Source organism: Sceloporus occidentalis, unplaced genomic scaffold, assembly GCF_023333645.1.
Source record: "Sceloporus occidentalis isolate IW3139 unplaced genomic scaffold, rSceOcc1.0.p SCAF_2, whole genome shotgun sequence".
In the NCBI taxonomy this organism is placed as follows: domain Eukaryota; kingdom Metazoa; phylum Chordata; class Lepidosauria; order Squamata; family Phrynosomatidae; genus Sceloporus; species Sceloporus occidentalis.
Window position 1 is genome coordinate 1,986,838 of NW_028316982.1, and position 22,434 is coordinate 2,009,271.

At 44.9% G+C, this 22,434-nt stretch overlaps 1 protein-coding gene across 1 annotated transcript; it reads right to left on the reverse strand.

The window, feature by feature from the left end:
* Positions 1-6,663: 6,663 nt before the first annotated feature.
* Positions 6,664-21,467, reverse strand: LOC149317859 (cytochrome P450 2J5-like). The gene is made up of 7 exons (XM_089507368.1): positions 21,368-21,467; positions 16,926-17,086; positions 16,139-16,318; positions 15,091-15,232; positions 13,359-13,546; positions 11,701-11,842; positions 6,664-6,906 (listed from the first exon to the last, which is right to left on the reverse strand). The coding sequence occupies exons 1-7, from the start codon at positions 21,465-21,467 to the stop codon at positions 6,728-6,730; spliced, it is 1,092 nt and encodes a 363-aa protein (XP_089363494.1). The 3' UTR covers positions 6,664-6,727.
* Between the last annotated feature and the right edge of the window lie 967 nt (positions 21,468-22,434).

Here is a 22,434-nt window from a genome sequence, read left to right on the forward strand (position 1 = left end):
TTAAGCACAAGATTTTTTATCAGTTGTGTGGTTTTTGCATTGTCTTTATCATTGTGGTTATTGTTGAAAATCAACCTTCAGGTCCAAGTATAAAACACAAAACTGAAAAAAGACTACATTGTCCTCAAATTCCAATAAAAAACAGCAATGATAAAAATTTAAAAAGTACAATCTATATAAAATAGACAAAGCAGGCAACTAAAACATTTAGAATCAGAATCCTAGAGTTGGAAGACAGCTAAAGGGCTACCCAGTGCAACCCCATTCTGCCATGCAGGAACTCTCAATCAAAGGGCCATCTGTCTCAGGAGGTCATAGAATCATAGAATAATAGAGTTGGAAGAGACCACAAGGGCCATCCTGTCCAATCCCATTCTGCCATGCAGGAATCCAAATCAAAGCATCTTCGACAGATGGCCATCTAGCCTCTGCTTAAAGACCTCCAAGGAAGGAGACTCCACTACGAGGGAGTTTGTTCCACTGTCGAACAGCCCTTACTGTCAGGAAGTTCCTCCTAATGTTGAGGTGGAATCTCTTTTCCTGCAGCTTGCATCCATTGCTCCGGGTCTTAGTCTCTGGAGCAAGTGAAAATAAGTCAGCTCCCTCCTCAGTATGACATCCCTTCAAGTATTTAAACAGGGCCGTCATATCACCTCTTAACCTTCTCTTCTCCAGGCTAAACATCCCCAGCTCCTTAAGTCGTTCCTCATAGGACATGGTTTCTAGACCTTTCACCATTTTACTTGCCCTCCTTTGGATACATTCCAGTTTTTCAACATCCTTTTTGAATTGTGGCGCCCAGAACTGGACACAATATTCCAGGTGGGGCCTGACCAAAGCAGAATACAGTGGCACAATTACTTCCCTTGATCTAGATACGATACTCTTACTCATGCAGCCTAAAATTGCACTGGCCTTTTTAGCTGCCGCATCATACTGTTGATTCATGTTCAGCTTGTGGCTCTCCTAGACCGACTTTTGGAGGACTATGGAGAGGCGATAGATGCAGCAAAGAACTTGTTCTTTGCTGCACGTATCGCGTCCATGGAGTCGCGTCCAGCAGAGCTGTTCAGGGTGGTGAGGGAGCTCACCCAGCTCCCCCCTGCCCTGAACCCTATATTGGAACCATATAAAGCCTGCTGTGACCAATTTAACAACTTCTTCGCGGATAAAACCTCTCGGATAAGGGAAGGTCTTGACGCTAGCATTGGTGCAGAAACCGGAGTAGGGGCATCCAGAGCTTCCATGGACTCGGTTATACTGGATCACTTTGAGTCTGTAAGTACTGAGGATTTGGACAAGATCCTTAGAAGTGTTAGGAAGACAACTTGCTCCCTCGATCCCTGTCCCTCATGGCTAGCGGCTCAGGGGGGACCGGTAGTAACATCCATGTTACACCGTATAATTAATACATCATTGAGGGATGGGCAATTTCCAGCTAGCTTAAAATTGGCCATTGTAAAACCATTGCTAAAAAAGCCCTCCCTCGACCCCCTGATGCATAATAATTATCGGCCAGTATTGCTATTGCCATTTTTGGGTAAGGTGATCGAGAGGGCGGTTGCAATCCAGCTTCAATCGAACTTGGATGAAACGGATTATCTGGACCCATTTCAAACCGGCTTTCGGGCAGGCTACGGGGTTTAGACTGCCATGGTCTCCTTGGTCGATGATCTCCGTCTGGGCATGGACAGGGGTAGCGTGTCCCTGTTGGTGCTCTTGGACATCTCAGCGGCTTTCGATACTATAGACCATGGTATCCTTCTGGAACGCCTGGGGGAGTTGGGAATCGGGGGCACTGCGCTCCAGTGGTTCCGATCCTACCTCTCCGGGAGGTTCCAGATGGTGCAGCTGGGGGATGTGTGCTCCGACAAGAGGGCCCTGACATCTGGAGTCCCTCAAGGAGCCATTTTGTCCCCCATGCTTTTTAACATCTACATGAAACGGCTGGGAGAGATCATCCGGAGGCATGGGGTGCGGGGTTATCAGTATGCTGATGACACCCAAATAGTCTTCTCTATGTCTCCGACTGATTCAGTGACCAAGGATGGCATCTCTCCTCTTGTTGTCTGTCTGGCGTCGGTAATGGGCTGGATGAGAGAAAACAGACTCAGCTTGAATCCAGAGAAAACGGAAGTACGCGTGATACGTTCTCCTTGCCCAGGGATGGCGGTATTTCCACCTGTCCTGAATGGGATCATGCTTCCTGTGAAGGACTCGGTACGCAGTCTGGGGGTGCTTCTTGATTTGTCGCTCCACCTTACTTCACAGGTGGATGCTACGGTCAGGAGCACCTGTTATCAGCTTCAGCTGATATGCCAGCTGCATCCCTACCTGGGCCGGGGGGACCTTGAAACAGTAGTACATGCTCTGGTAACCTCTCATTTGGATTTCTGCAATGCGCTCTACATGGGGCAACCCTTGTACCATACCCGGAAGCTGCAATTGGTGCAGAATATGGCGGCTAGACTGGTCACTAATACATCTAGGACCAGTCACATAACACCGGTCTTAAAAGACCTTCATTGGCTGCCCATTCGCTTCCGGGCGCAATACAAGGTGTTGGTTATTACCTATAAAGCCCTAAATGGCTTGGGCCCAGGGTACTTGGAGGACCGCCTCTCTCCATATAATCCGCCCCGCACACTCAGATCAGCCGGGAAGCAAATGCTAAGAGTTCCGGAGGCTAGATTGGCTACCACCACCAGGAGGGCCTTTTCTATTTCGGCCCCCAAGCTCTGGAACTCGCTCCCTGGCGAGCTCCGCTCTGCCACCTCCTTAGACCAATTTAAGAAGGGGCTGAAAACACACTTTTTCGAGCAGGCATACCCCTGACTCCTGACTTCTGTACGCTCTCCCTCCCCTCCTGACAGCACTGCTGAACTGGCATGAGATATGGTTTTGTTATTTGTATATGGGGGGATTTTTAATATATTCATGTTTTAATATTTATATTGTATGTTATATATGCTGTTAAACCGCTTTGATCAATGGAAAAGCGGTATATAAATAAAATATTATTATTATTATTATTATTATTATTATTATTATTACTTGGACTCCTAAATCCCTTTCACACATAGTCTTGTTCAGCCATGTGTCTCCCATCCTATATCTGTGCATTTTATTTTTCCGCCCTAAATGCAGTACCTTGCATTTCTCCCTGTTGAAGTTCATTTTGTTAGCTGTGGCCCAACTTTCTAGTTTATTCAGGTCATCTTGAATGTTGATCCTGTCCTCTGGGGTATTAGCTAGTCCTCCTAATTTGGTGTCATCTGCAAATTTGATAAGAATGCTCCGAATTCTGTCATCCAGGTCATTGATAAAGATGTTGAATAGCACTGGGCCCAGGACAGAACCCCACTGGACACCCCACTGGTCACTTCTCTCCAGGATGAAAAGGAGCCATTGTTGAGCACCCTTTGGGTTCGGCCGGTCAACCAATTACAGATCCATTTAACAGTTCCTTTGTCTAGCCCACATTTTACAAGCTTGTTTGCAAGAATGTCATGGGAAACCTTGTCAAAGGCCTTACTGAAATCAAGATATACTATATCCACAGCATTCCCTTCATCTACCAAGCTGGTAATTTTATCAAAGAAAGAGATTAGATTTGTCTGGCATGACTTCTTTCTCTGAAACCCATGTTGACTTTTTGTGATTATGGCATTGCCTTCTAGATGTTCACAAACTCTCTGTTTAATGATCTGCTCCAGAATCTTTCCTAGAACTGATGTCAGACTAACTGGACGATAATTGTTGGGATCCTCTTTTTTCCCCTTTTTGAAGATGGGGACAACGTTTGCCCTCCTCCATTCTGCTGGGACTTCTCCTGTTCTCCAGGAGTTCTCAAAGATTATTGCCAATGGCTCCGATATTACATTTGCCAGTTCTTTTAGTACTCTTGGATGTAGTTCATCTGGTCCTGGAGACTTAAAATCATTTAGATAAACAAGGTATTCCTCTACTATCTCTTTACTTATTCTGTCCTCTGCTCAATTATCCTCAGGTTGAGCCCCTTTTCCTTTTCTGAGAAGACTGAGGCAAAGAAGGTGTTGAATAATTCTGCCTTTTCTCTGTCTTCTGTTAGCATTTTGCCATCTTCTCCACGCAGTGGCCCTACCGTTTCCTTCTTCCTTTTGCAGCGGACATATCCATAAAAGCCCTTTTTGTTGTTCTTAACCTCTCTAGCAAGCCTGATGCTTTGACTGAGAGTTCCTGCATGGCAGAAGGGGGTTGGACTGGGGGGCCCTTGGAGTCTCTTGCAAGTCTAGGATTCTGTGATCATGTCACCTCGCAGTTTTCTGCAAACTAAACAATAACCAGCTCCATAGGTCCATAGGCCATTTCTTATAAGGCTTGGTTTCCAGGCCCCTTGATCATCCTTGTTAGTCTTGGCTGGTGTCAGGCTCCTGCTTGCAGGCCCCCTTTCCAATAAGAGGCTGGGCTGTAAAAGTACCAACTTTATTGAAAATAGAGTTACATACAAGAGAAGTGACTTTTTTGTCAGGAATGAAGATACATAGGAACATATGGTTTATATAGTCCCACAAAGCAAACCCACCCCATAAAGCAATAAAGTAAATTAATTGGATGACTCTTTCCCGCGCAGTGAGGAACCTCCTCCCCAATGATGGAATGTCCGCCAGTCCGGGATCTTTGGCAAGCTCTCAAAACAATTAAGTTCCCACAGGGCTTTATCTCCTCCTTGCACCTGTGACCTTGGAGCATAAACATTCCCCACCACTAGACTAAGTAATAATGATCTCTTAACAGCCTATGAACATAATAACGCATAATTATATATCCCATCATCCCACAACCCAACATACATAGCAGCATCTAAAATATAATAGCAGCATATGAAAGTATCACGAACATATTATAACATCACATAAGCAATAGCAATAGACGCTTCAGGTTTAACTCTACCTCCCAACACAGGAACTGTCTCAGCCTGGCAGGGTAACTCCCTAGCAATGTAACATTCCAGTCCTAACAAGCAAGCACAGAAGCTAACCATCAACCTACCACCTTCTAGTATATTTTATTAACCCATTATATATCAAACCCACTACTATCTTATAATATTTAAACAAAACCCTAAACTTATAATCCTCATGACAGAAACCCCAAATGAATAAATGAATGCAGGGGATTTCTGACACCTGAACTTGGTCCAGATGGTCAGTATCCTTTATGAACTTTTTGAACTGTGGTTCCCACTGATAGACAGTACTGATGCATGGAAACATAGAATCCTAGAGTTGGAAGAGGGCCATCCAGTCCAACCCCATTTTGCCATTCAGGGAAACAGAATAAAAACACTCCTGACAGATGGCCATCCAGACCTTGCTTAAAAACCACCAAAGGAGACCCCACCACATTTCCAGGCAGCCTCTTCCACTCTTGAACAGCTCTTACTGTCAGGAAGTTCCTCCTAATGTTGAGCTGCAATCTCTTTTCCTCCAGTCTGAATCCATTGCTCCATGTCCTGTTCTCTGGAGCAGCAGAAAACAAGCTTGCTCCATCCTCAATATAGGAGAATAACAACCTAGCCTATGTAATAATAAGGTCACACAATATATATAGCCAAGTCCTTTCCAGGCCAGCATTCTCTGAAGATACCAGCCACAGATGCTGGCAAAACGTCAGGAAGAAACTCTGCTAGAACATGGCCACAGAGCCCCCCAAACCCACAAAACACTATGGATGCTGGCCATGAAAGCCTTCGACTTCACAATAAGAAAAAAAGTTAGGTATTTATATAATATGAAATATAACACAGTCTATAAGAACAATATTAAAAATATATGCTGTTAAAAACTATCAAATAAACCCAGTAATATTGAAGTACTCAATAAAAGGAAGAACTCAAGTCCTGTGGTTTCGGAGAATACATTGATGGATCTCTAATGTCCCAGAAGTCCTTTGAAAGATAATGGCTTGTGATGAGAGACTTGGGGGGTAATGAATTCCTTGGGTGCCCTATGTTTCCCATCCATTGCTGTTTTCAGCCAGATGTGTTTCAACCGATGGTCTTCTTCAGTGGCTGCAGTATAAATATGGATTACCACAAACAAATCTTACAATATGAGAAATAATCAGCATTCAGAGTAATCACCAATTTCTATCCTGATTTTCACACTCTGATTATTCCACAATTTGTAAGATTGATACCCACCTTGCATACCCTCCAACTGTCCCAGTTCGGTAGGGAAAATTCCAGTGAATCCTCTGCCATCCCACCTTTTTGCTGCTATTAAAATGCCCCTGTTCCTCTTTTTTCCTCCCGCTTTCCCCTTTTATCCTCATCTTACATCAATTGCTGCAAACTGAGTTCAGAGTGCAAAAGTAGACCACACTCACTTTACTCATTGGGGGCAAACTGAGGATGAGCAGAATCTTTTCCTTCCCAGTTGGCTCAGGAAAAAGCAAAATCCTGCAGCCTCTCCTGGCTAGCATGTTTCCCCCAGTTTTCATCATCTGTGAAATGCCAGAAGGTATGCATTTGATATTCTCACTTGCTGCTTTTTTTCTGGGTGGCTTTCCTTTGTATTGAAGCTCTCTTGAAGGCAAAGCTGATGGCAGTCGTTTGGAGAGGTTTTGTGCCACCGGGAGGAGGACCATGTTCCTGAGTGACAAAGAAATGGCCAACTGATGTCTCCAAACTCTCTCCATCCGCCTTGAATGCACTACTCCCAGAAGTGTCTTAAAGACAGGTAGATTATCGAGGAATTGCATGGAGCTCAAAGGGGAGCGGATGCCGGGTGCCCCCCAAAATGTAATCCAAGCTGACTTCCTCTACTCCTTCTGGCAGCTGGAACCTGAAACCCCGGACTAGGCTAGTAAAGACTATGAAGAGCTCCATTTGGGCTAGTGATTCTCCTACACACGTTCGACGGCCTGGAAGGAGAAGTAAGAGAGGAGCGTTATTTTTTGGAGAAGGTGGGTTACCTAAGTTTTTTTTTTTTTTTAAAAAAAAACCATTTCAAAACAGATGCAATTCTCCTGTTTTCCAAATGCAGTCCTACTGTGGCAGTACAATTGGTTTTTACTTTAAACCATATATGTTGAGAGACGGCATGGTGTAGTGGTTTGAGCATTGGACAACTGTGGATACCAGGATGTAGAGAGATCTTGTAGCATCTTTGAGACTAACTGAAAGAAAGAAGTTGGCAGCATCAATCAGAATCACTGATTTGGGAGAGAGCCCAAGGGCCCTGATCCAGTCCAACCCCATTCTGCCATGCAGGAATTCTCAAAGCACCCCCATTGACAGATGACCATCCAGCCTCTATTTAAAGACCTCCAAGGAAGGAGACTCCACCACTTTCCAAGGCAGAAGCATCTTCCACTGTCAAATAGCTCTTACTATAGGGAAGTTCCTCCTAATGTTCAGGTGGAATCTCTTTTCCTGTAGCTTGCATCCATTGCTCTGGGTCCTAATCTCTAGAGCAGCAGAAAACAAGCTTGCTCCCTCCTCAATATAACATCCCTTCAAATATTTAAACAGGACTATCATATCACCTCTTAACCTTCTCCAGGCTAAACAGCTTTCTTAGACTTCAGTCTACTTCCTCAGATGCATTTGGTGGCGTAGAAGCCAGGCACAGACATATAGATACCATTGGTATGTAAGGATGTCAATTCAAATTGCAAATCCTTTTTGTATGGAAATGAAGTTGCAGGCCCAGTTTTAGTAGTGCACAAAGTTAAAACTGGACCTGCAACTTCATTTCCATACAAAAAGGATTTGCAATTTGAATTGACATCCTCACATATCTATCACATATATATGTCTGTGCCTGGCCTCCACTTCACCAAATTCATTTGGATAGTAGACTTAAGTCTACGAATGTTCATGCTGCCAGTTTCTATCTTTCAGTTAGTCTCAGAGGTGTCACAAGACCTCTCTCTGTACTGATTCTGCAGACCAACATGGCTATAACTTTCGATTCTACCACTATGGAAAGCACCAAATATAGCCATGGATACCAGGGTTTGAATCCCTGCTCAGCCATTGAAATCCATGGGGTGGCCTTGGGCAAGTCACACTCTCTCAGAGGATGGTAATAGCAAACCTCCTCTGGATAAACCATAGCAATGAAGCCCTGCAATGGGGTTTGGTTTATTTATTTAAAGCATTTCTGTGTTGGCTCTCGGGTCAAAAAGGGCCCCCTGGGCAATGAACAAACAAAAACAATGGAAATAGGTTGTTGTTGTTGTTGTTGTGTGCCTGCAAGTCATCTCCCGCTTATGGCAACCCTAACTGCTTTATCACACTGGGGGACAAACAGGATTTAAACGAGAGTCAAACTAGAGAAAACCAGGAAATGCCTGATGTTTATCACACAACATTTCCTGGTTTTCTCTAGTTTAACTCTCGCTTAAATCCTGTTTGTCCCCCAGTGTGATAAAGCAGTTGGACAACCCTATCACAAACCCTATCACAGGGGAGTTTATCACGTGTGAGGAATTTCTCTTAATTTCGAATGAAAAGAAAGTGGGGCCAGAACGCATTCATGTGAATTCGCTAGTTCAGCCAATTTACGTGAATTTGAATTGCGTTCAAACTGACTTCCCATTGCCCGAAAATAACTTCCCATTGCCCAAAATTGCGTGTGATCACCTCTCACGCAATAACGTGAAACCCTAGGATTGCGTTCGGATTGCCATTGGATTATACTTCCAATTTCCCTTGTCTGATAAACTCCAGGGTTTTCTGGGCAAACCTTGTTCAGAGAGGGTTTGCCTTGCCTTCCTCTGAAGCTGAGAGAGTGTGATGTGGCCAACATCACCCAGAGGGTTGTTTTAGGGTTGCCATAAGCTGGAAATGACTTTCAGGCACACAACAACAGATTATTTTCATTGTGAAGACGAAGGCTTTCATGGCCGGCATCCATATTTTTTTGTGGGTTTTTGGGCTATGTGGCCATGTTCTAGCAGAGTTTCTTTCTGACGTTTCACCAGCATGCTCTGAAGATGCCAGATGCCACAGATGCTGGCGAAACGTCAGGAAGGAACTCTGCTAGAACATGGCCACATAGCCCAAAAACCCCCACAGAAAACTATTTCCATTGTTTCTGCTTGTTCTTTGCCCAGGGGGCCCTTTTGAGCTGAGAGAGAAAGAATTTGAAACTTAGTTTTCAGAGTCACAGTCCAACACAGCCACTATGCCACATTGGCTTCTGAAGAGCTCACATTTCTTGCAAGCTCTTATGGGAAAAGGCGGTGTTTCAGATATCTTGCCCCAGAGTTTAGGGCTTGTAGGGGGCGAAACACATGGTCCCAATGAAGCGGCTTCCAGCTGCTTTGGGGCATGTCAGTTAGACAATGCATGCCTCCCAAACAACCGGAAACTGCACCAAAGCTGTGCTCTGGTCCTTAGGACAGGAACAAAAAGGAGTTTGGATAATCCAATTTCTGGAGGCACTGGTCAGCCTCTGGGAGCTTGGCCCGCTTTCATAGAATCATAGAATCATAGAGTTGGAAGAGACCACAAGGGCCATCCAGTCCAACCCCATTCTGCCATGCAGGAAATCCAAATCAAAGCATCCCCAACAGATGGCCATCCAGCCTCTGTTTAAAGACCTCCAAGGAGGGAGATTCCACTACACTCCGAGGGAGTTTGTTCCACTGTCGAACAGCCCTTACTGTCAGGAAGTTCTTCCTAATGTCGAGGTAGAATCTCTTTTCCTGCAGCTTGCATCCATTGCTCCGGGTCCTGTTCTTTGGAGCAGCAGAAAACAAGCTTGCTCCCTCCTCATTATGACATCCTTTCAAATATTTAAACAGGGCTATCATATCGCCTCTTAACCTTCTCTTCTCCAGGCTAAACATCCCCAGCTCCCTGAGTTGTTCCTCATAGGGCAAGGTTTCCAGACCTTTCACCATTTTAGTCACCCTCCTCTGGACACGCTCCAGTTTCTCAATGTCCTTTTTGAATTGTGGTGCCCAGAACTGGACACAATATTCCAGGTGGGGCCTGACCAGAGCAGAATACAGTGGCACTATTACTTCTCTTGATCTAGACACTATACTTTTATTGATGTACCCTAAAATCGCATTGGCCTTTTTAGCTGCCGCATTGCACTGTTCACTCATGTTCAACTTGTGGTCTACGTGGTCTCCTAGATCTCTTTCACACATATATGTCTCTCACTCAGCCAGGTGTCCCCCATAATCCTATATCTGTGCATTTTATTTTTCCGCCCTAAGTGCAGTACCTTACATTTGTCTGTGTTGAATTTCATTTTGTTAGCTTTGGCCCAGCTTTCTAGTCTACTCAGATCATTTTGGATCTTGATCCTGTCCTCTGGAGTATTAGCTAGTCCTCCTAATTTGGTGTCATCTGCAAATTTGATAAGTATGCTCCCAATTTGGTCATCTAGGTCATTGATAAAGATGTTGAATAGCACTGGGCCCAGGACAGAGCCCTGTGGGACCCCACTGGTCACTTCTCTCCAGGAAGAAAAGGAGCCATTGCTGACCATCCTTTGCATTCAGCCGGTCAAGCAGTTACAAATCCATGTAACAGTTACCTTGTCTAGTCCACATTTTACAAGCTTGTTTGCAAGAATGTCATGGGAGCAGGCCATGCGATTAGGGTTGCCATAACCTGGCGGCCCCCGTGACAATCACGGTTTTGGGGGGCCCCTCCCGGTCCCGGTCCGGTTTGGGCCCCCACCCGTGCCTTGTTCCCGGTTTGGGGGCCCGTTCCGGCCATTGCCGCTGCTGCTAATGCGGCTGCTGCGGCGCCAACCCACCTCCTCCTCCGGCTCCGCCTTTCTCCTCTTCCTTAGCGGCAGAAGCGCCGCTGCCACCGCGCCTCCACTGTGAGGGCTTGCGCGCCGCCCAGGCCTCAGCAGGGGCCAGTGGCAGCAAGCGCGCCTGCCCCACTTCCCTCCGTGTCAAGTCAAGTTCCGGCCTACTTCTGGCCAGAGCAGAATCAGGCTCCAGCCCTGCACCAACGCCAGCACCTCGAGTTGAGTTTGAAAGCAAATTGGAAGCCACTGCAGTTCTTACAGGGCCTTCATTATTTGGTCTCTAAAGTGCATGGATTCAATGCTAGAAACTCTGGCTACAGAAAGAAATAGAAGAACCAGCTCTTGAAGAAGGGTCTTCCTGAAATGTGTCAGCAGCAAGATAAATAAAAGCCTTTTTAACAAAAGCATGGCTTGTCAACATTTTGTTCCACAACAATACTGCAGCACATCCCTCATTTTCTAATTCTAAAATGCACACCTGACGCTAGCCTGGCTGCTGCGTTTTGCACCAGCTGCAGCTTCCAAACCCTTTTCAAGGGTGGCCCTACATAGTTTCCATAAACTGGAGTCCACTTGAAGACACAGAATCACAAATATATATTACAATAGTAGACTGAAGTCTACGAAAGCTCATGCTGCCAATTTCTTTCTTTCAGTTAGTCTCAAAGGTGCTACAAGATCTCTACCTCCGAAAGGAAGTGAGAGGAATCAGAATTTACCTATTTTCCCATCTCTCTTGGGCTCCTAATTTTGCAATGTGGTTCAGTGGTTCTGAAACCTCTGAACTTCTATCCAACTATTAAAGGTCCAGGAGTCCTGTTAGTCCTCCAAGCAATTCTTAGATGACTTCATGATGACTTCTGTCACAGATTTTTAAACTTCATAGTTTCCATTCTTGGGGGAGAGAGGAAAGATTGGTATTAGTTCCTACCTGTTGAAAAAGGTATGAAAGCTTCATTGCTTACAAAGTTGTCTTCTGAATCAAGGAAGTGCCTTGGGTTGAATTTCCAAGGGGTTTCCCAGAAATCTGGGTCATACAGCACAGAGTGGTTGTTGGGAAGGACCAGCGTTCCCTGCAAAGGGGAGGAATGAATCAATGAATGGTTTTTGTTTGCTGTCAGGGCCATTGACCAATACAGGCTGGGAATGCCATTGGCCAAGTTTTTGGAAAAGATACTTTTTGGAAAAGTTGCTTGTTACCTAACCTGCAGGGTGTCACAACAGGGCACCCACAAATAGCATTCAATGGGGAAATTAATTTAGCTCTATAATTTAGCAGCGAGAGGGCCAGGGTCACTTCTGGCTGGGAGCTTGGTCTTTGTTCAATGGTTCCAAACCTAGAGAACTCCAGAGGAAATGTCCAAATCAATGTAGTTTTATTTTAAAAAGGGGAGTTCACACACAAGCACACACTTTCACACGCACACACATGCACACACACACAAGAACTAACGAAGTGAAGGTAGTAGGTACTAGTGAGGTTACTAAAAAGGTGATGTGGTGGCTTAGTGGTTAAGACACCGATTCTGACGATTGGAAGATCCGGAGGCTGGCAGTTCGAGGCCCAAGTGCTGCATGATGGGGTGGGCTCCTGTCACCAGTCTCAGCTTCTGCCAACTTAGCAGTATGAAAGTACGCAAATACAAGTAGATACATAGGTAACACTTTCATGGGAAGGTAACAGCCTTCCATGCAGCCATGCTGGCCGCATGATCATGGGGTTGTCTTTGGACAACACTGGCTCTTTGGTTTTCTAACAGAGATAAGCATCACTGAGATGAGTAAAGGGCTGCTCTTCCACTACTACATATGGGAGTCAGCAAAGCGTCAGAAGCACAACTGGACTGATTTGTATGGGTCCTGTTGTGCATTTGGGACACTTGTGGGTATCCCACATTGGCTTGGTGGTTACGATGCCAATTCTGATGACTAGAAAATTGGAAGGTTGGCAGTTCAAGGCCCAAACGCCGTGTGATAGAGTGAGCTCCCATCACTAGTCCCAGCTTCTGCCAACCTAGCAGTTCAAAAGCATGTAAAAGTGCAAGTAGATAAACAGGTACCACTTCGGTGGGAAGGTAACAGCATTCGGTGCAGTCATGCTGGCCACCTGACTCAGAGAATCATCTTTGACAACGTTAGATCTGTGGCTGAGTAAGAGAAATGAGCACCACTCCCTACAGTCAGTTATGACTAGACATTCATATCAAGGGACGACCATTACCTTTACCTTTAATGGTGAGTTGCAGGGTTACTAAGTACTAATACTCTACCGTTCTTGAAGTGTAGCTCCTATTTCAGGACAACGAGATTGAAAATGGCTCAATAGCTGCCTGCAGAATGTGGGGTGGCCAGCTACTGAATCAAAGCACCCGCAACAGATGGCCATCCAGCCTTTGTTTAACAACCTCCACAGAAGGAGGCTCCACCAGACTCCCCATCTGTTTGGGGTGCTTTGATTGAGATTTCCTGCATGGCAGAAGGGGGTTGGATTGGATGGCCCTTGTGGTCTCTTTCACCTCCATGATTCTACTCGAGATTATCCCTACCTGACCAGCTAAGTGGTCACTTGCAGGTGGGTGGATTTTGTACCTTAGGGATGGGGAAGCCCAGCACAGAAATGTCCTGTGAGCATGTCCTCAAGGGTCCAACGCCTGTCGTGTTGCTGAAGCGCAGGATCTCGTGGAGCACAGCGTTGGTGTATGGCAGTTTAATCCGGTCATTATAAGTGATGGTGCGAGAAGGTCCCAGGACAGCATTGATTTCTTTGTAGCTGTTTTCTGCAGACAGATAACTGGTTTAACTTATAGAAGAAGAAATTTTTCTCCTCCTCTATCCCCTTTATTTAAAAAAAAGCCTCTTGTAAGAGAGAAAGGCCACAGGCCAGAGGGAGGATGGACTCTATGAAGGAGATCACTGTGGGCTTTATGGGGTTGCAGGAATTAAGCAAAGCAGTAGAGGAAAGGGGGTCTTGGAGATGTCTCATCCAGAGGGTTGCCATGAGTCGAGATCAACTCCAGGGCAGTTAACAACAAAAACACATGCTTGCCCTGCGTATACCCACTTCCTGGCTCATGGGTGGGTATGATGACACATCCCTCCAGATGATGTTGGACCGCAGCTCTCAGCATCCTTAGCAAGCAAAACTGATGGTGCGAGCTCCAACACTATCTGGGAGGCTGCATGATTCCCATCTCTGGATGCTGCCACACTGCAGAATTTGATAAGAGCCAATGTGATTAATGGTTTGAACTTTGGAGACCAGAGTTTGAAGCCTGGCTCAGCTATGTAAACCCACTGGGTCACACTCTCTCAACCTCAGAGAAGATGGAAGGACTCTAGAAAAGAGGTCACAGGTACTGTATGACTTTTCAGGACCTGAGCAGAGCAGCAGAGGACAGAGGGTCTTGGAGACGTCTCATCCACAGGGTCGCCATGGGTTGAATTCGACTCGAGGGCAGTTAACAACAAACAAAATTTCAGGCAAAACATTTGTCTTCTGGAAAGTAGCCCGTGCAACACCAACATTTCAGATAGTCATGCTTACCAAATTCAAGTTCCAACAAGTAACAATACAGTTTGGCACATCTATCTCCCCATTAACACTACCTCACAAATGCAAATATGTTGGAAGAAACTTATGCATTCTCTTTCCCCTCATTATATACCGTAGATAGGGTTTCCTATTTAGGTCCTTCTCTCTTTAAGACTAACTGTCTCTATTTCAAGATGCTAGACTGTTAATCTTACATATAAAGAGATTTTATAACACCTTTAAGACTAACTGAAAGAAAGTAAGAAATGGTCAGCATGAGCTTTCGTAGACTCCGGTCCACTTCTTCAGATGCTTTTGGTGGAGTAGAAGCCCAAGTAATGTTAATCTTACAGTTAGTTAGGTTTTGTTATGTAATTATTTATTAAACCATTTTTTTGGAGTAAGTATTTATTCTTTAGGAAGGTAGACGTAAAATAGTTTGCCCCACACTTTTGCTGCTCTGCTGAGGAAGGCTGAACTCTAACAAGTTCAACTTTCATACCTGGATATTTTTGCTTTCCTTTAAAAGGGCTAACACCCCAGGAAACTAAAATTGCACCCCACAAAGCTTCTAACTCATATTTACTTTGAAGAGCATTTAACGTAGAGGTTCATGTGTCAGAGTAAAGACCAAACCGTAGATGCACAAACATTATTTCTGCACCTGTCGAGGATGCTTTGACTGAGATTTCCTGCATGGCAGAATGGGGTTGGACTGGATGGCCCTTGCGGTCTCTTCCAACTCTAGGATTCTTTGGTTCTATGATTCTATGCTTCTTCCTTTCCTACCTTGAACATCTGGATGGTTTAGCAGGTAGCAGAAACCCCAGCAAAGGGTGGTGGCCACGGTATCCATCCCTCCAAGCAAAAGGTCTGCCGCTGTTTGAACCAAGTTGTCTTCATTGAACGTAGATGTCAGGTCATTTTTGGTCTAAAATCAATATGCATTAAGAAACAATAGAAATCAGTGTAGCTTTCATGCAACACAGCAGCAGCAGCAACAAAAATATTGTGGAGTCGAAGGCTTTCACGGCCGGCATCCATAGATTTTTGTGGCTTTTTTGGGCTCTGTGGCTGTGTTCTGGAAGAATTTATTCCTAACATTTCATCTGCATCTGTGGCTGGCATCTTCAGAGAATGCTGGCATGGAAATGTGTGGATACTTCACACTATACTGTATATGATATACCTGTGCAATGTATCATGTTTTGTAGTTACTGTTAAAGGTACAGCTGGCTCTCCATATCCATGGGTTCTCCATCCACAGATTCAAGCATCCATGGCTTAAAAATATTAAAAATAAACAAGTGCCAAAAGGCAAAACCTTGATTTGGTCACTTTATATAAGAGACCCCATTTCACTATGCCATAGGATATAATCTGATTTGAGCATCCAAACATTTTTGGGGGTCCTGGAACGAAGCCCAAGAAGATACCAAAGGGATTTTAAAGCCCCTTTAAAAGCATTGTGGCCAGATTTTTCTCAAGTGTGATGCCATTTTAGTCAACTCTAAGCCTTTTTACCTCTCAATTGATAACCCCCCCAAAACAACAACAACAACAAACAAAAAGGAGCAAATGGTTTTCCAGCGGCTTTGGAAAGTTGGGTGCCTTCCAGAATACCATGAGGGATCTCTTAGCACATTTAAGACTAGCCGAAAGGAAGAAGCTGATAGCATGGGCTTTCCTGGGCCTCAGTCTCCTTCCACAGATGTTTAGGGATCCCCCCCCCCCCCCAAATATAACTGACTGAGAATCCTGGAGGCCACAAAATATGACCCTATATTTTCCCATCCCATCCTAGCCAATAAAGAAAAGGAAGGCAAGTGGGAAGGACCTTTGCTATTTGATCCAGGTAGAAATCAATGAAATCACGAGGCACGTCCCCTTCCTCCCGTCTTTCCTTGTGGCTTTCAACCTCTTCCTTCACTAGACTGTGCATGAAGTCATTGCACTCTAAGACCTCTCGATAAAGGCCTTTCAGGTGATGCATAACTCCTGGGAGAGCATCATACATCTGTGGATGATAAACCAAAATAGAGACACATGGGAGAAAGAGTCTTCAAATACCTTACATTGGGAATGGGTAGTAATTGTGTTTGCACAAGCTTCAGATTTGTTTTGCTAAAGCAAGTTAGAGAAAAATATCAAATAAAGAAATAAAGATGAAGTGGCCTTATGCCAGCTCAGATTCTGTGGCTATAGAGCCCAAAACAGTCTGTTCTAACTGGTTTTCCAAGGTTTTCATTAAAGAGCGCTCTTTTCTATCATCTGCTAATTGAACCTCTATGTTTGATACAATTCCCCTGGTGAGATCCATCGCTACAGTATGTTTGGCTACTCAAATGGAAATCGTATGAAACATGGGGGCTAGTGAAAGGGAAGAGGAATAACAACTTCCACAGTGACCAAAATAGGCACATGGAGGTGTAAGGTTAACTTATGGATGTGCCACAAAAAGGATGCCAGCTAGAGTTGCATGCAGCATTGCTTCGCTGTCAGCTTTGATGGACTGTAGTTCTCCAGGTTTCTGGTAGGACTCTTTCCCAGCCTACCTGGAGTAACTTGGCTGCCTCATTGAAACCAGGATCAAAATGATAAGAACAGAATACGAGGAAACTTACCCTGCCCCAGAAAGTAAACGGTGTGTAAACAACCAGAAAACCAGCCTTTATCAACTTGTTGAAAGACTCGTCCTCATAGGGAAAGCGATGATTGAACAAAAAAGAGCATATGACATTGCCTACAGCATGAACTATGTGGGTCCTGGGTTCAAAGGCTGCTCCTGTGAATACAGAAAGTACAGTCGGTCCTCCACATCCACAGAATCTTTATCCATGGATTCAGGTATCCATGGCTTGAAAATATTATTTTAAAAGTATACATTCCAAAAAGCAAACCCTAATTCTGCCATTCATGCCAGGGACACCATTTTGCTATGGACTTTATCACACGGAAGAAAGCTGGAAGTTTAAATGGGGTTTATCCTGTGAAAATTGCGCAATTACTATTAAATCGCAATTAAGATTTTCAGACACAGTGCGATAAAAGAGCCATTAACCCAGGAATAACCATGGAATTACCAGGCACTAAACAGCAAGAAAGCACTTTTGGGATTTTCCCGTGAATGATTTGTTGCTTTTTATTGCCTGGTTATTCATGGGTTAATGACACTTTAATTGCTTTTCAACACGACTTCGTGTGAAAAGCTTTATTGCAGTTGTGCAATATTCATGGAATATTCCCAGGATAATGGCCATTTAATTGCAACATTGTGTGAAAATCTTAATTACGAATGCACAATTTTCACAGGATAATCCCTGTTTATAATCCCCATGTGATAAATTGTCCAATTGTCCTATGCCACTGTATTTAATGGGACTTGAACATCCATGGATTTTGGTATCTGCAGGGGATCCTGGAACCAATCCTCAGTGGAAACAAGGTAAGGGGAAACTTACATTCATGACAATAGAGTCACAATTGTGACTAATGGGTTATCATGAATATGAAACAGTGTTATTCTGGGACCAAGTGCCCAATCACCCTTCTCATATTTGATATCGATTTAATATTAAACATTGAGGTAAGTGAACCCTGGGTGAGCTATAAGAGCAAGCCCACCATTGGAACATGGCCATAAATTAGGATAGCGCCAGAGAAGGAGGAAGGAAGGCACTCGTCTGCAAGAGGATACTCAAGAAATCCATAAATATTCCTTGGGTCTCCAGAAGGGATGGAGGGAGTTTGGCCCAAGGTGAAAGCTGTACATCTCTTTCACATCATAGTCTGACCTTTTCTAACCATTCTTATCTCCAGAAAACTACTTGGGCAACCAGGTCATCCTTGCATGCCAAAGATCACTGCCCAGAGACATGGTTTTTGGATATTTATACCACTGGCCAGTGGTCTCCATTTGATTGGTTTCAATAGCCGGCCATTCCCACTTGCCAAGGCAACTATTGAGTCCACTTCTGTTCCGGACCTCCATTGTTTGCAATCAAGCCTCACAAACTGGTGAAATATTACTGTTAGCAAGGTCTCCTCTATTCGCTTTTGACCACCTTTGTTTCCTTAGCTCGTGTGTGTGTGTGTGTGTGTGTGTGTGTGTGTGAGAGAGAGAGAGAGAGAGAGAGGGGGGGCATATATGTGCATGTTGCTAATTTTCTTAATAAAATTACAAACTCATTTGAAATTGCCTATGGACTTCTGTGTGATGTGGAATCAATATAAACAGGGTTCATCCCAAGTCTGATCTTGCCCCGGCCACAATATTTGCGCTATTAAATTTCCCCTGAAACATATTAAATTGTGGTTGCGCACCTAGGAACCCAGCATTTTTGGTAAGAACAGTTAGCCTAAATTTACTCATCCATAACTGTTGCATACTGCCACTATCTTCCCACTTCAATCTATTTTACTGAGCATTAGGTGCATGGGGAGAAGGAGGTTCATTCTGCCATCAATTGGAGCACAGGTGAGTGATATTTCCATCAGGTATTGGGAGTGGGAGGGACAAGAGAGCTTAGTTTGGGGCTGTGCACATAGCCCCAAGGGGCGGTGTGACACCACCCCTTTCCTAGCTGGATCAGGGCCATGGCACCCACATGCTGTGGCCCTGATCTGTCCTAGAAATGGCGCCATAGCCACATTGCCACGGCTTGGCAGCGCTCCTTTGGCGCTGCATTGTAGGGATGCAGTGTTGGAGGAGCACCATGACGCTGTGTGATGTGTGGAGGGTGCTGAGTCATGGCACTCTGGGGGTGGAGTTGGGTCCTAACTCCACTTAAATAGCCAGTCTGAACAGGGCTTTTGTTAAGTATACTTTATTAAGTAGCTGATAGAGAATACTGGCCAGTTCAGTTAGGGACCATGCACCATCCACATGGTCCCTAACCCTAGCATGGCACAGCGGCCACCATCTTAACGTAAGCGATGCACGCATATAGACATTGCTGTGCGTCGCTTACATCATGAGTGTGCCATTGGCACACTTGTGATGTGCACATGGCGACCCAAAAAGAACCCAGTTTTTCTGTGTTCTTTTTGGGGCAGAGGGATGCCAGGCAGTTTGGCCCTTTTGAGGCATTCTGTCCCGGGCCTTTATTCCGCTCATAGACCACCACAGGTAAAAAGGGGATGCAGAATAAAAAGACGGTAATATTAAAAATAATGGTAAAATCAGGTAAAATCAAGGTAAAAACCAGGTTAAAAACACAGATAAAAACAGTATAGCCTCAACAGGATTCCCACCATTTGCTGTTGGGAATATAGAATAAAAGAAGGCAATTTGTAAAAGCAAGGTAGAAAACAGTACACTCATCCCTCCATATGTGCAGTTTTGATATTTGTGGATTTGATTATTCATGGATTTGATTAATATGTTCTCTAGGAATCTCTAGGTCCTCCAGTGCAACTCTATGGTCAATATTAACGAAAGGTTGCACTTAAAGACCTAGAGATTCCTAGAGAGAATACTCTACTAGGCCTTTGTAGCTCCTCCAGCGCAGTTTCTGTGGTCAGTGTCTGTCGGACGTTGGCCACAGAGTTGCCCTGGAGGACCAAGGGATTCCTAGAGAGAACACTCTACTAGGCCTTTGTAGCTCCTCCAGCGCAGTTCTATGGTCAGTGTCTGTCAGACGTTGACCACAGAGTTGTCCTGGAGGACCTAGAGATTCCTAGAGAGGACACTCTACTAGGCCTTTGTAGCTCCTCCAGCGCAGTTCTATGGTCAGTGTCTGTCGGATGTTGACCACAGAGTTGTCCTGGAGGACCTAGAGATTCCTAGAGAGGATACTCTACTAGGCCTTTGTAGCTCCTCCAGCGCAGTTCTATGGTCAGTGTCTGTTGGATGTTGACCACAGAGTTGCCCTGGAGGACCTAGAGATTCCTAGAGAGAATACCCTACTAGGCCTTTGTAGCTCCTCCAGCGCAGTTCTATGGTCAGTGTCTGTCAGACGTTGACCACAGAGTTGCCCTGGAGGACCTAGAGATTCCTAGAGAGGATACTCTACTAGGCCTTTGTAGCTCCTCCGATGCAGTTCTATGGTCAGTGTCTGTCGGACGTTGACCACAGAGTTGCCCTGGAGGACCTAGAGATTCCTAGAGAGGATACTCTACTAGGCCTTTGTAGCTCCTCCGATGCAGTTCTATGGTCAGTGTCTGTCGGACGTTGACCACAGAGTTGCCCTGGAGGACCTAGAGATTCCTAGAGAGGATACTCTACTAGGCCTTTGTAGCTCCTCCGATGCAGTTCTATGGTCAGTGTCTGTCAGACGTTGACCACAGAGTTGCCCTGGAGGACCAAGGGATTCCTAGAGAGAACACTCTACTAGGCCTTTGTAGCTCCTCCAGCGCAGTTCTATGGTCAGTGTCTGTCAGACGTTGACCACAGAGTTGTCCTGGAGGACCTAGAGATTCCTAGAGAGGACACTCTACTAGGCATTTGTAGCTCCTCCAGCGCAGTTCTATGGTCAGTGTCTGTCGGACGTTGACCACAGAGTTGCCCTGGAGGACCTAGAGATCCCTAGAGAGGTGTCCTCTCAGGTAAAAACATGGTGCTTTTGTTATTTGCGTTTTTTCCATATTCACGGGGGTCTTGTGCCCCTAACCCTGGCGGATAAAATCTGGTGTGGCAAGGCAAGATTCATTCTAGTCTACTGCGGAGTTCATTGCCTGATGGATTTTAACTGCAGCTGCACAGAATCAGGCACCGTGTTATATATGTTATACAACACGTTATATGTCCTATCTGGACTGGTGTCCAAAAGCAGTAAGGAAGTGTAGAACTGACCGGTGTGTGTCCACATATGGCTCCCGCAGTCATACTACAGGGACAGGCACCTTAGCCTTATCTCTCCTCTATTGTAGAGATAAGTCTGAGGTGCATATCCCTGTAGTGTGAGCGCTGGAGCAACATGTGCTCTGTTGTTTCTATTTGGCCAGAACCACGGGGACATAGTCTGTTTGAGAAGGGGATCTTCTTATATCAGTCTTCAAGAACAACTACGGGGAGGGAATACTGGCCTAAAATAAATATTAAAGTTGCCTGGCTACATGCTTTTACCTTGTTTGCTTGCAAACACTTTCAGAAGATGGTGGGCCTCTTCTTGTATTTGGTTCTCCAGCTCTTTGGTTCCCATCCCCAGGTGTCTTATGCTCATCATAACCAAGCGTTTCTGCTGTTTCCAGGTATGGCCACTTGTGAGAAAAACACCTGTGACATAAAGGGACCAGTTGGACTCACAGAACCACAGGACCATAAGAGTTGGAAGAGACCCCAAGAATGGCCCTGATCCAGTCCAACCCCATTCTGCCATGCAGGAACTCACCACCAAAGCATTCCCAACAGGTAGCCACCCAGCCTCTTTTTAAAACCAGCCTCCAAAGAAGGAGACTCCATCACTTGGCAGTGTCTTCAGCCGTTGAACAGTTCTTACAGTCAGGATCTTCTTCCTGAAGTGGAATCACTTTTCCCGTAGTTCGAACCCATGGCTCTGATAAATATAGTTTATCATGGTCCAAAACATACTGCAGAAATAATCCAGTTTGAGACCGCTTTAACTGCCCTGGCTCCGTGTTTGGGAATTCGGGGAACTGTCGTTTTGTGAGACGTTTAGCCTTCTCCGTCAGAGAGTTCTAGTGTCACAAATAAACTACAATTCTCAGGGTTACGTAGTACTGGACCAGGGCAGTTAAAGTGGTCTCAAACTGGATTATTTCTGCAGTGTGTTTTGGACCTGGGTGAATTATAACATAAAGTTCCTACTCCCTCTTTTATCCGTTACATTCATTTTTCTTCTCTTCTTTTACTGTATTTCTCCTCTTTTTTCCCTTCTCCTTCATTTAAACCATTTTATTTCATTTCATTTTCATGAAACCATGTTTAATTGGTAGAATTCTTCTAATTATGATATAAATAATTAGGACTGATCTTTTAATACCCTTTTCATTGCCTTTTTCCTTTATATTTTCAAGTTTACTAAATGTAAGGCACTTCATGTCTCACAAAACTACAGTTCCCCGAATTCCCAAACACGGAGCCAGGGCAGTTAAAGGCTGCATCCACACTATGGCAATGGTCCAGGTTTATACCACTTTACCTGCCATGTCTCAATGGTACAGGGCTCTGGG

Excerpts from the sequence above, each read along its gene's own strand:
- LOC149317859 (XM_089507368.1), bottom strand. The coding sequence starts at position 21,467 with ATGATGAGCATAAGACACCTGGGGATGGGAACCAAAGAGCTGGAGAAC. Across the intron at positions 16,319-16,925 it reads CGTTTACTTTCTGGGGCAGG|ATGTATGATGCTCTCCCAGG; the intron begins GTAAGTTTCCTC and ends TATCATCCACAG. Across the intron at positions 11,843-13,358 it reads TGGGCTTCCCCATCCCTAAG|GGAACGCTGGTCCTTCCCAA; the intron begins GTACAAAATCCA and ends TCCCCTTTGCAG.